The 14,610-nt window shown below is 37.7% G+C and overlaps 1 protein-coding gene across 4 annotated transcripts in view; it reads right to left on the bottom strand.

Moving 5' to 3' along the window:
• Window positions 1–9,517: 9,517 nt before the first annotated feature.
• mtmr14 (myotubularin related protein 14) overlaps window positions 9,518–14,610 on the bottom strand; it is a 39,597-nt gene continuing 34,504 nt past the window's right edge. For 3 of the 4 annotated variants that reach the window (XM_079883924.1, XM_079883925.1, XM_079883926.1), the window contains exon 19: window positions 9,519–11,078. In XM_079883924.1, the coding sequence (XP_079740050.1) occupies window positions 10,898–11,078 (181 nt within the window). In that variant the 3' untranslated portion in view covers window positions 9,519–10,897. Of the gene's footprint in view, window positions 11,079–14,610 lie in introns of all 4 variants that reach the window. The other variant, XM_079883927.1, reaches the window with a different exon arrangement.

The following is a 14,610-nucleotide window of genomic DNA, read 5'->3' as shown; positions in this document are numbered from 1 at the left end:
CAATTAGATCGATTTTATGTTGATTCTATAACGTAATTTCAACAACTTGAAATCAACATCGTTTCAACGTTAGGAAAGCAAACCAATTGCGTTGATTTTCCGTTAGTTTTGAATGGCGTGTCTGACGTTGATTCAACGTTAATTCGATGAGCAAAGTGATGCCGGATCAACGTCGGAGATCAACGTTGTTTCGATGTCACGAGAAACGTCGTTTCCACGTTGATTCAATGTCAGTTTGCTATCTGGGTTATTACCAGCAGGGCAACTGGGTGACCATGTTGGGTGACAGGTGACTGGTCAAATAGTTTAACATGGAGAGGTGGGATAAAGTAATAATGAGTAAAGTAACAGGGTGACCAGTTCAAATGGTTAAACTCTCCATGTTAAACTAGTCCTGTCCGAAGGTATGTCTATTCAGAACGTTTGTCTTGGATGATCTTTGCAAAACACCTTCTCTAAATTCTATTTATAACCTTGAAATCCCTTCTATTGCACCGCATGTGCTGTCTGTGCAGCGGGAGACGAGTGAGCCGTCATTCCCAGACAGCAAGCCAACATTGAATGAGCATTGTTTTTCCATCTGAATCATCATTATGGTTGATGTTGAAATTTCAATGCAAAATAAATGTTGAATCACCATTACCATATCGATGAAAACCTGATGTTATTAATGTTGATGGCAACAATATTGGAACAACATTGATCTATAATTATCTTTATGATTGATTAAGTATTGATATTTGGTTTACCGGGCGGTCGCTGAATGTGTTGAAAAGTCATTGATTTATAGTTGACCGGGAAACGACGCTGTTGTTGAAGAGTCATCGGCATATAGTTGACCGGGAAATATGATTGAAAATGCATCGATATAGTTGACCGGGAAATATGATTGAAAATCCATCGATTTTTGGTTGACCGGGAGATCAACACCAACGTACTGCACCGGACACAGCTCATTTCTGGACCTTGGCACAAGCGTACAGGTAAGCTTGCTTAATGTTCGCTACTTCGCTATGAATGAATTGTACCAAATCAAATACTGTTAGGTTGATCGTTAACATGATGGTTAATGTAGTAACCGACGCAGTGCTGCAGTCACTGAAATAGATTTTTGTTGTGTCCAAATCTGCCAAAAGTACTTTGTGGTTCTCTTCTAGGTTATAAAGTTAGCAAAACCTCATTGGTCCAGTCTATTTTTGTGACAGCTAGCTCAAAATACATGTCTGTACCCATTGCTAGTGTCGTGAAATCTAACACAGCACCGCTATTTCTTCTGACCGCCGGAGAACACCGGCGGAACCAACTCTAGCATAGTGCTCTATCTAGCGCTACCCACAGCAGTGTCCGCGGCGGGCCAGAATTACACAAAAGACATATGGTTTACCTTTACTTTATTCAATGCAGAACTGTCTCGAGTTGTAACGTTAACTGGAAATGCCGATTAGACCATCTCGTCGTAATAGCCTACAAATCCAAAATATGAATAATCCTCGAGCAGGGCTGCGATATGCGTGCGATACAGTTTTGTAACTCCATTGTGTTTGTTTTCAGAAATGATAACAGTCGTTTTATACTAGTGCTTATGCGATATCACGATTTTTGATGATCTTCTGCACCTTTTCTGAGCGCGGGGAAGCGCGCGCACCGCGCGCACTGTTATTATACAGCGCCTGACAACCAGGCCTGGCGTCAAGGGGGGGCTTAGCCCCACATACTTCATTTATAAACAATTAAAATGCCTCGTTAATTTTAAAGACATAGCCTTATTATTAGCCTGTTTTTGCAGTGAGATTTATGCATATTCCTCCATGCACCCAGTAGCCTATTTAAGCAGAAATTAATGTGCAATTTAGTCAACCAGAAAAATCTTTTGTCTATAACTCTAATCAATACATTTACTATTTAATTAGTTATAAGTATCCAGTTATTTATATTTAATTTGTTGAGTTAACAATTAGTTCTGATTTAAGAAAATAATAAACATGATTTTTTTTAGAGTCACTTGGCCTCATAAATTGTCCTTATGAAAGATGTCACTGCAAGCTAATCCTTGCTTCCCTTTAATTCGAATACATCCATGAACATATTGGGCAGTGTGTATTATAGGCTACACTGTGTGTATACACATATTGTGTACTGTGTTCGTGCCATGTTCTGCTCCCAATCCTTGACGACAGCTTGATTGAACAAATCATTGACTAAATCACAGTAGCATACTTTTACTTGTATTCTAGATGCCTTGACTCAACGTCTTACAACGGCAAACACCTATGACTTCGCTCAAGCTGTACAGAAGTGGCTGAGCTACGCCCCAGACTGAGCAGGAGGAGCTGGAAGACAGACGCAGCAGGAGTTAGCACGTTAAAAGAAAAAAAAAATTAATCTTGATCGCGGTTCTCTGTTCCTCTTTTAAAATTAATGCACTGTTGATATTTTCTATAACAGACACGATGGCGGCAGTCATCTTTTGTTGTAAACGAATTCAATTGAATTTTTGTTAACCCAAGCGCTCTTTGGTGACGTCCCAGACAGCAACATAGTATCAGCCCAGATCTGGCCCAAATCTGGTTCATGTGGATTTCACACGGTCCAGATGTGGGCCGGATCTGGGCCGACACTATGTTGCTGTCTGGGGTGGATGATTACGTTACTGTTGATCATCTGTCCATCATCGTATAAAGCCCGCCCTTACAATTTGATTGGTCCGAACAGCTCTGGTTCGAGCATAGTTGCTCCACAATGGATCAAGTCCAGACCGAACTTCCCATAGACAGTAAAAGAAATGGACACAGCGACCCCATAGACTTCAACGGAGAAAAGTGAAGTCAATTAGAAGCACTCACTTCCTGATGGCTGAGCATACTGCGCAGCCTGAGTGGTGGAATGTAACGAAGTAAAAATACTTTGTTACTTTACTTAAGTACATTTTTCACGTATCTGTACTTTACTTAAGTAGAATCAATAGTGCATACTTTTGACTTTTACTTCGTTACTTTTTGCAGCAATTATTATACTTTCTACTCCACTACATTTCTACAACGTTTCGTTACATTTTCTGATCAGTTTTTCCCCTTGCCAAAACAGGGATTGAAAAAAATCTCCATGTTTTCGGTGCTGACGCGTAACATGTAGCCTAACTGTGGCGCTGCCAATAAAGCCCCTAAAAGCTGTCACAAAGAACCGGCAAAAGTAATGATTATGAATATGTAAAATATAACAAGGAGACATTTTAATTGATGCTGACGCGCGATCTTTGCAGTGAACGCGCCAGAGAGAAATGCACATTTCATACAGATACATGCAGAGAGCAGTCTGTTTTCTTTCGTTTTTAATTGTTCTGTTTAAAAGTACACATTTCAAGCTTTCTATATATATATACGTCTTAGGTCTGTGAGGCAAGTACAGACCTAAGTTTCGGTTCATGAGTTTCACCAGTTCACGCGCCCGCGCCTCTGTGTCCTGATCCATTTTCTGCTATATTTACTTATTTATTAAATCCAGGCAATTGGTTGATGAAACATTGATTAAAATTAAGATACAATTAATACGAAACGAAATTCACTTTAAAGAAGGGCTTTTGAGGTATCTGTGAACGTTTTAAAGCAGTATTTTAGTGCTGCTTTCAGAGCGCTCACGTGCGTAACGGAGAACTGACACGTCCATAACATTGTTTTTTCCTCATAAATGTGAACACAAAAAATAAAATAAATATTTTATGTTCTGTGGAGAGCCAACCCTTCTTCATCCGGTGGGTATATTACTTTTGGTTTGCGCAGTGAAATTCACAGAATTACTAAAAAATATTTTGCCACCTAAAAGTTAAAGATTTTTTTTGTGTCACATCCGTTATGGATTTATATTTCCCTCATATTAAATATAAAACGCATGTCTGGACTTAAGGGAGTATGGGGAGTATGGATATATAAACAGTTTCAATTGGTATTTGAGAATTTACATTTCAAGTTTTACATTTCAAGTTTTTACTGCAATTGTCACGTCCATAACGCTGGGATTGCCCAATTTTAAAGGGTACATAACATGCACAGTTTCACCTAATCTCATGTTAATCTTGAGTACCTATAGAGTAGTAGTGCATCCTTAATATCTCCAAAAAGTGTTTAGTTTTATTATAATTTTAAAAGAAAAAACAGCTTTCCGATTCTCTCCGGGAAAAGCCGAGGTCCTGGAGGCGGAGCTATAGAGTCAAGCGGTAGTTCTTGATTTCCAGCAAAAGACAGAAATCTGATCCAGTTGTACTTACATGAATGGGGTCTTTTATCACTGGGACCGCTCCACGTTTTAATAGCAAACGATTTGCAAATCCAGCGTCGAGGCCTTGTTAATAAAACATTCATCACTGAAATGACCAGAACACACAACCGCACTTCCTACACTCCGTTGCTGCCCCGGAAAAACAAACTGCATCCACTGTCTGTTCCTGTAACACTGGGTTCTTTGGAAAGCTGAACACGGTAAGCTTTCCCTCACATCCAAATACACACTTTTTTGGAGACATTCTTGAACAAATCCTATGCAGCGCTGCCGATGATTTCCTGTTGAAGCGCGTTGATGTGCGCGGTCTCGTTCTCCTCTGGTCGACGTGTGCGCGGGCGAGCTTTTCCGAGAGAAATGCTCATATAAGGAGTTCCACTCTGATCTACGTCATTAGATCCACGATCGAAAAAAAACCAGCCGAAACTTGCACCAACCCGGAAGTAAGATTTTCGGCACAGAAATTCTCCGTTATTCGTCCAAAATATTTTTTTTAAACTTTGCCCATGTTTAGCATGAGAATCCATCTCTTTAACAGTGTAAACAACTCTGAATACATGAAACACCATTGTACCCCCCCTTTAAAGAATTTATCCAGGTATAATTAACTTCAAAAAAGGGGTGTGTCGCGATTCTGCCTTCTCACACTCACACCGCGACACAGGTTCGTGGATCCGAGTGTCGCGATTTCGGTTTCATATTGCATATTGTTACAGCCCTAATTATTAGAATATAGACATTAAGAGAATACATTGTTATGAAAGTACTTTTACTTTTAATACTTAAAGTACATTTAAAATCAGGTACTTTTTACTTAAGTAGGGTTTTCATTGTGGTACTTTTACTAAAGTAAATATATCTCTGGTTATTTGTACTTTTACTTAAGTACTGAGATTCAGTACTTCCTCCACCACTGGCAGCCTCAAACTGAACTTGATGACGTAGATGTGATGTGAGCAACCTGTCTGACAGTTTTTTATGTAGCACTCCTGTAAGGGAGCACGTTTATCAATAAACAGTCAGACGAGATGCTTCATATTCAGAGTTTTTACTTAGAATGAATTGTGGCAATAAATGAACAATTATTACACTCAACAATGCATGAGCTCTCTTATTTATATAATTTTTATACACAAGTGCATGAGCTCGTATGTACTTCCCCTTTAAATCAACACATCCCAAGTTCACCGTGAATAAATGAGTGCACTTAAAGTAGTGCGCATCCCACCCTAAAACAGCAACACTCTCTATATTCACAAACCCCAATCTCACATAAAACACACATGACAACACAGATCATATATCGACCTTTAACTAAACAGGGCAATTTATATAAATTCAACCGTATACATTTAATCACCTCAGATGTGAAGTTATTCGCTGTCAAAGTGATGCCAAAATGAATGGGAGTCAATGGAATGCTAACAGCAGGTGATGGCTTGCAAGCCAATGGCTGCCCCCATGGAAGACACGCTTTCCGGGTGCTGGCTTACCCCCTTGGGAACTTCCCGACCTCAAATGTTGTGGGCGGGGCTAAGTTCAGCTGGCATCCAGGCTATCAGGTAATACTAATCCCATGCGAATTCGACCCGTTTAAAAGTAGTTTTCTAAAAAGCTAAACTTTTTAGCTTTATGTAAGTGCCCATTAAAGGGTTAGTTCACCCAAAAATGAAAATTCTGTCAGTAATTACTCACCCTCATGTTGTTCCAACCCCGTAAGACCTTCGTTCATCTTCGGAACACAAATTAAGATATTTTTGATGAAATCTGAGAGCTGATCACTCCTCCATAGGCTTCTAGGTGACCGAAACTTGCTGGCCCAGAAAAGTTATTAAAGAGATCGTTAATATAGTCCAAGTGACTACAGTGGCTCAATCTTAAGTTTATCAAGTGACGAGAATACTTTTTGTGCGCAAAAACAAACAAAAATAACGACTTTATTCCACTATTCATTTCCTTCTCTCTGGGCCTCTAGTTGGTTCACGTAGTGTTTTTGCGTAGCGCGTCTGTGTTACACGTCACCACGTAGGCTCACAATTGGCCGAAGCTGGTCATGTGTGTGATGCGTCTGACGTGCAACACAGACGCGCTGCGCAAAAACACTACGAGGCCCAGAGAGAAGGAAATGAATAGTGGAATAAAGTCGTTATTTTTGTTTGTTTTTGCGCACAAAAAGTATTCTCGTCGCTTGATATACTTAAGATTAAGCCACTGTAGTCACTTGGACTATATTAACGATCTCTTTAATAACTTTTCTGGGCCAGCAAGTTTCGGTCACCTAGAAGCCTATGGAGAAGTGATCAGCTCAGATTTAATCAAAAATATCTTAATTTGTGTTCCGAAGATGAACGAAGGTCTTACGCGGTTGGAACAACATGAGGGTGAGTAATTACTGACAAAATTTTCATTTTTGGGTGAACTAACCCTTTAACAACAGAATCCAATCAGAATTTAATTCATTTAATTAATAAATAAATTGTTCGATCGGACCTAACTGTTATATATAGGTTATATGGATTTTATGTGTTTGCACACTTGATATAAGGAAGCAACATGATATTCACATGACGACAGGGACGGCGGTGTGTAAATCGAGTTACCCCTCCCACTTCTGCTAGTTTTACAGAGATTTCTTATCCCGTGCAAATTGTCCATTAATATTACAGACGTCCTGTGTCAAAATTACATTACCCCATCTACCCTTGTAAAACGAATCCCGTCTGAATAGGGCGTATAGTCTGGTATGCTGCGATAGTGTCTGCACCTGTGTTTCGTTACAGGACTCTCTATACAAGTTATTTATTTTGAACAAATATATTCACCGCACAACCTGCAGCATTCTGCATTGGTATTATCATGTTAATTAGGGGCCTCCTGCTGGAAGCTGCCTGCCTTACTGTGTGTGTGTGTGTGTGTGTGTGTGTGTGCCATTGTTATTTTTACTTGTGTTGTGCTTGTGTATAATGCACTTATGGGCTGTGTACAGTAATATGCTATGCACCAATGCACCAATATGTGAGTGCACCAATATGTTATTGTTGCTTCAATATCCTCTCATTGCATTGTACTGGTCTAATTCCATGGCATTAACCATGTGTTAGTCGGTGCTGAAGGTGCCGGCACCGTCTTGGCTGATTGCCAGCTGACTGGTTAAGTGTCTCCACTAGGTCCGGTGGCCGACCTAGGGGGAGCTTGGCACTCTCCTGCCACGGCATGTGTTTATACTCATTCCTGTTTCAACTCTTTTAGATTTGGGGATTGTGTCATTTTTACATGTAATTTTGTACCCCAAAGCGTCAATTAGTGATGCGATGTCGAGAGACCTACCTCGAAAGGGAATATCTTGGGTTACTCAACGTAACCATGGTTCCCTGAGAGTAGAGAACGAGACATTGCATAAGTTGCTGTGTAAAACCACCTCAGAGTCTTTACATGTATTCTCTCGCTCTTAGAAAGATTCTGAGGCAATATCGCTTGAGAGCACATGCGCCATTGGCTATTGCAGTTGCAATAGCAGGAGTCAATCAGGCTTTCAGCATATTCGGAGAAAGGAGTTTCACCAAAACGACAGATAGTGATACAATGTCTGATTCCCTACTCTCAGGGAACCATGGTTACGTTGAGTTACGTTGAGTAACCCAAGACATTCTCTCTACCGCAACTGGCCTTAAATTGTAGCAGTGAGAATAGTGTTGTGAGGTACCTTGGCTTTTTTTTTTTGATAACATTAGACAAGTCATAATGATTTGCCCAATTTTTTTACTCAATGTAAATTAGACATTAAGTACATACATAAGTACAAGTACATAAGTAAAATTATTAATATAATGTTTTTCTAAATGTGGAAACATACCTGTTTCAGTAATGATAATCAATATTTTTGTGTACACGGTCTGACAAGACAATTTTAGATTTTTAACTGGAGAAATATAAAGAGATCTGCTTACCAGCCATCTTGAAGGTTCTGGCACATGTTTTGCTTCATTCTTAATATTTATTTTAAAATTTTGTGTGTAAACGGTCCTTAAAAATGTTGAGGATGATGGCAACATCAGTCATGGACACTTCATTTTTCCCACTCTATTTTCATTATCATTACATATGAATATCCAGTCTGTCATTTTTCTGTCATTTGAAAACATAGTAGAACATCCATTTATTTTTTCCAGAATATTTTCATTTGAATCTTTTTAAATTACAACATAACATACATTCATTGCTAGACGCATTGCGGTAATTAGAATTTTAGCAGAAAATGTAGTAAAATACAATAATAATTAATTCCTTTGTTGAAATTACTCTTTGTGCAAGATAGAGAAAACTAATGTCTTCATTATTATTTTTTCTATATATATTACTAAATTACATGTTTCATATTTAAAATGATTAGTGCTGCAGTTTTAATGGTTTTGTGTGAGAATGATCCAAGTATATATATATATATATATATATATATATATATATATATATATATATATATATATATATGTTTCAATTACAGCCCACTAGATTTTCAGCTACTTTTCTTTCAACTTTTCTGAAGAAAAAAAAACTTTTTTTTTTTGTCAAACTCATAAGGTATTCATCTAGCTTCACTAAAATTGGCAAATACAAAACTTACACTATAAGTTTACACTATTAGGACAATTGGGGACATGCTGGCTAAATGTTGTTAGAAACTTTTTAATATATAAAACTGTTCTCATGTAACCAACAAATATGATGGCAAGATGTCGTTGGCTGTTTTTAAGTCGTTGTTAAAAACCTATTTATTAGACGTAGCATGGGGTGCAGTCTGAAGTGGCTTGGCCCTTTATGTGAAAGTGATATAGTATGTAGCTGTCTCCTGTCTTATGTTTTACTTTCTATTGCTTGTTGGTATGTATAGTTTTAATTAAGTGTTTTATTTGACTGTCTGTAAAGCACCTTGGGCAACGTCTGTTGTATTATGTGTGCTATATAAATAAAAGGAAAAAAAAAAAAGAAAAAAAATGTCAAAAAGCATGTGGCTGTATAGCAATGCTTTTGCATACAGACATATTGTATAAAACCATACCCTGATAATATCAACTTCGTTACAGTGCCACCTAGTGTATAATAAGTAGATTTAATTTTCTTTCATAATATAATTACTGGGATGCTACATACTATTAAACTTGTAACAGATTTGCTGCTGTCATGCTTGACCCTGTAATTCAAAAAAAAAAAAAAAAAAAAAAAAAAAAAGGAATTCACACTCATGAATTGACAAGGAAGAATTATTTTAGTCTGTATTTTGCCCAACACCGGAAGTTGCTACAGTACAGAAGGACGTTATTGTGTCATAAACGAACAATAAGAGAAACAGCAGACATGATCTTAAAATCTAAAAGTTGCACAAAATTATGCAGCCATGCATGGAAACAGAATGTTTTTTTTTTTTTACCATTATCTCCTTAAAATCAAAAGGCACAATAAAAGGCCCTGAGGTAATGAGGCCACAAAGGTTTTATGTCCAAAATACTAAAAATTCCATGTTTTCAATCCTTGAATTCAAGTGCCACTTTATAGCCATTCATGCAAGTACAGGAATCAATATACTGCCAAGGCAAATCAGATATTTTGAGGCATTTACCAAAAGAAAATAATCATTCACAAGAAAAACAAAGTTTTGTCTGATAATAAAACGACTTGGCTTCAGAAAACGTAAGTGTACTTGATTGATACAGTTTAAAAATAATCTAGAGTCAACAAAAATTGAATTAAATTCATAACACACTCATTAAATAATCACAAAATTGTTAATTAAAAGAACAATGACATTGTCTTACATTACCACTGCCCAAACTATTGCCATTCCTAAAAATACCACAAATCAACTGACAGTCTTTAGGCTTAGTTCAAATCTTGAACTCTGCTTAAGGTCTTTGCAGTCTTTTAAAAAAAAAAAACTAAAAAAAAAACAAGATTTTTACAAGAATTTCTTTTAAGACAGTCAGCAACTAAAATAAAACAAGCGTTTAAAATGGAGGAGCAAGACCCTCTTTCCTCTTTCCCTCAACTACATTTACCTTTTTATTCCTTGAAATATAATTTTTCAATGTTAAGCTTGGAGATAATTTTCCCTTTTCTGCCTGGATCTCATAAACCCCTCTCTATTTTTCCCTATTACAGTACAAATGTGCAACAATCAAAATAAGTAAAAGAGAGGGTAAAGAAAAATAAAATTGAAGCAGCGCTGCTTAAAATCTAATTTAGAAAAATCAACAAATGGACATATTATTTGGTCTGTAAAAAACACAAACTCAAAAAGTAAAGGGTAAGTGAAGGAAAAAAAGTAAAAGATAAACAGTCAGTTTAATGTAGCCCTGTATTTAGATTTGGCACTTTTCCTTTCAGCAAGCAGAGAATTGCATCGGAATAAGTGAGGAGAGAATAAGAGTGAGAAAATAGGAAGAAAAGAGATGGAAAAGAAGGGGATGAAGAAGGATTTACTGTACAGCTACACCAATAAATGAGGTACTCCCGATGTGGTAGATATGGTGCCACATCAAGGTGCAGTAGGAGGAAAAAAGACAATGACATGAAAAGTCCTGAGGGTGTGTACAAGAGCTGAGTGAAAATGATGGGTGCAACAGCGGAAGGCTCAGATAATGGCGTTGGTGCCACGAAGGCCGACCCCACGGGCAAACTGCTCCAGCAGGCCTGAGATGGCACCAGAAGGGCTTGGAGATGACGATTTAAGTCCTACTGTAGAGCTATAGGCTGAAAGGAACAGCTCCCTCACTGCCTCCAACCTCACCTGCCTTTCAGGTACAAATGTGCACCTAGAAAGAAAAGAGAGAAGAAAACACAGACACGGCATATATCATATTCTCTCCCTTCACTCAATGACGTCATTTTTGTGCCTTCCTCCCACACAAAAACACAGCTCAATATATACAAAAAAACCTTCATGTATTTTGAGATCCTACAATATCAGAAATGAACGTAACAGCCATTACATTTCTGCCATATTTACAGTTTTACACCAGCTGTCATGTTTCCATACGCAGAATTAGTGATGTTAAAACTACACCACAATAAAACAATATATATAACGATAACATCTTTCTGCAGTAATGATAGTATAGACTTAAGTGTTTGTTCAATATAGTAGTGATCATTTCACATTTATGCATTTGGTAGGACCTTTCATCCAAAGTGAATTAGGATGACCATGACCTTGGACGTGGCTAGCCCCATGCTCTACTACTTGAGCTACAGGAACACAGGACTTTACATTCCACTGTAAGAGTTTGTATTTTACATTTCAATTTCCAAATGCCCTACTAAGACATTGCTTATGCCATATGGAATGAAGGATATATTTGATGTATAAAACTCACTCGCTATGTCAGAATATCTCTACTTCCATACTGGTAGGTAAAAAACAGTATATGAGCTGTGTAGTATGTCCGAATTCTCATAGTACTCATAAAACAGAAGGCGAAAAATACCTGGTGACCTGCTACTTATGGCGAGATTTTGAAGTGTGCATACTATAGAAACTTTACTATCCCATGAGGCCATAGGAGAGGATTTGTGAATGGAGGAGAAGAGATGCAACTGACAACACAGGTCACATGACAATGACAACATGGTGGATGTAGTACGTCCAAATTTCATTCATACTACACACATTCATACTATAGAGACCATACTTTTTTAATGGTCACGAAGTAAGTTTCAAATCAAATGTAATACCTACTACACAGTAAGGGATTTCAGACGCAGCAACTGACTGAAATTGCATTTTGTGACATTTAGCTTGTCTACATGCTCTATAAAGAGCGCCGACTGCATGCGGCTTTGCATGATTAGCTGCGAGCATAGGATCATCGAGCATAGGATAGGCTACCCAAATATAAAAATTCTGTTAATTACTCATCCTCTTGTCATTCCAAACCAATAAGACTTTCAATTAAAAAAAAAAGAAGAAGATATGAGTGATTTCTGTCCCTCCACTGAAAGTCCATTCCACCAATTGATACTTAATAAAGTTCATAAAGAGATTGTAAAATAAATCGTATTGAATCAAGTGGTTTAATCTAAGTCTTCTGAAGAGACATGATCTCTTTAAAATGATGAACAGATAATATTTTTGACCTTTATTCACATATAAACATTGATTAGTGCACTTAGAGAATATTGAATATGGTAAACAGAAGCTTAACCGTACGTACTTGATGCACAAAAACAAACCTCTTTTGTTCTTTCTTAAGCTTAAACATGCTTGTGTGACAAGCAGAAACAAACTTCATTGACAAATCTCAACAGTTTGAATCGTCAGTGTTTTGGGTGAATGGAGGGAGGGAGAGAAATCTCTGACTTCATTAAAAATATGCTTTTTTGTATTTCGAGATGAAGGAAGTCTTATGGGTTTGAAATGAGGGTGAGCTGAATTTTCATTTTTGGATGAACCCTTCAAATGCACTTGAATGACGCAAAATTAATGTAAACAGTCAGTTATGTTTTAAGGGATTGTAAACAGATGTGACAAAACATCTTATATGTCAGAATAGATCTGGACATTAGGTATGCCCATAACCATAAGGAACTGCAGCCTTTAGATCTTCCACTGTTTATGATGTCATTAATAATAAATCAAACACCAATAATGCTGAGAAAGAAAAAAAAAATAACTCACTGCCCTTGTCTAAAACTTTAGTAGCTATAATATGCCCTCTTCTGTTAGATACTTAAAGCATTCTTTGTTTATTGCTTCTAACGTGTTTCTTTGCTCTTCTTTATTACTGATTCCCTTGTATGTTTTGAAGTTCACCACATCACTACATGCTGTCGTTTTATTTTATTCTTTTTAATTATTGTAATAGTACATTCAAAATGAAATTTATTTATAATAATACTCAATATTATTGAGTATTATTCTCAATATTAACAATACTCCTTAAAAAAGTAGTTAGGTTAAAGATTCAGTGAAGTAAATCAGTTTTCTTACAAAATCACTGATGTCAAGTCAAGTCAAGTATATTTGTATAGCGCTTTTCACAATACAGATTGTATCAAAGCAGCTTCACAGTATTAAATTAAAATAATACAACAAGGTTTGTTTCTAGTGGAATTTATTGATTGAAAAAATAAAATTAAATATCCCCAACTGAGCAAGCCAAAGGCAACAGTGGCAAGGAACCGAAAAACTCCATCAAGTGACCTAATGGTGTCCTAAAACTCCATCAGGTGACCTAATGGAGAAAAAAAACCTTGGGAGAACCCAGGCTCAGTCGGGGGCCAGTTCTCCTCTGGCGTTTATGAACTAGAGACCGGAATTAACTGTAAGATTAAAAAAATATATTATACGAATGCCTGGCTGAAGAGATGCGTCTTTAATCTAGTTTTAAACTGGGAGAGCGAGTCTGAGCAACGAACAGTATCAGGAAGGCTATTCCAGAGTTTTGGAGCTAAATGTGAAAATGCTCTCCCTCCTTTGGTGGATCTGGATATCCTAGGTATGACCAAAAGCCTCGAATTTAGTGATCTTAAAGATAGGGCGATAGAAGATCCGTTAAATAGACTGGAGCTAAGCCGTTTAGGGCTTTATAAGTCAGTAGCAATACCTTGTAGTTAATACGGGACTTTATAGGTAACCAATGTAGTGATGTTAAAATCGGTGTTATATGATCATATTTTCTTGATCTAGTAAGAACTCTAGCGGCTGCATTTTGTTTATTGAAGATGCAGGACAACCAGCTAATAAAGCATTACAGTAATCTAGTCTCGAGGTCATGAACGCATGAACTAACTTTTCTGCATCACAAACTGATAGCATATTACGTAGCTTAGCAATGTTTCTAAGGTGGAAAAAGGCTGTTTTTGTAACATGAAATATGATTTTCGAAAGACAGGTTGCAATCTAGTATAACACCCAGGTCTTTTACTGTAGAGCAGGGGTCGGCAACTGGCGGCCCGCGGGCCAAAACTGGCCCGCCAGTAATATTTTCTGGCCCACCGGATTATTTTGGAAGTCCTAAATGCTGCACAAAACCTTTCCACTACTTGAGAAAAGCCGTAGCCGCGCGGCGATTTCCCCGCCGCATACTGTGTGAAATGCCCATATAGGGAACCATGAGGCGCGGGATTACATTTTAAAGTAGAACTGTGCGTTCACAGCGGACGCGAATAGCACGACAAATTCGCGCCTGCCACGTCTAGTTATACGCTTGACCACTTTGTGTCCATTCGCGCGTCAAAAGACGGTAGCGGTCAGAACTCTGGTGTAGCCACTTTGGACGGAGCCAGCGGTCTGACTGACAATAGCCCACTCCCGACATCTTTTGACAGCGTATCCGCACTTAATTC

Source organism: Squalius cephalus, assembly GCF_949319135.1.
Source record: "Squalius cephalus genome assembly, chromosome: 10".
Taxonomy (NCBI): Eukaryota; Metazoa; Chordata; class Actinopteri; order Cypriniformes; family Leuciscidae; genus Squalius; species Squalius cephalus.
This window is presented reverse-complemented; position numbering and strand designations above follow the sequence as displayed.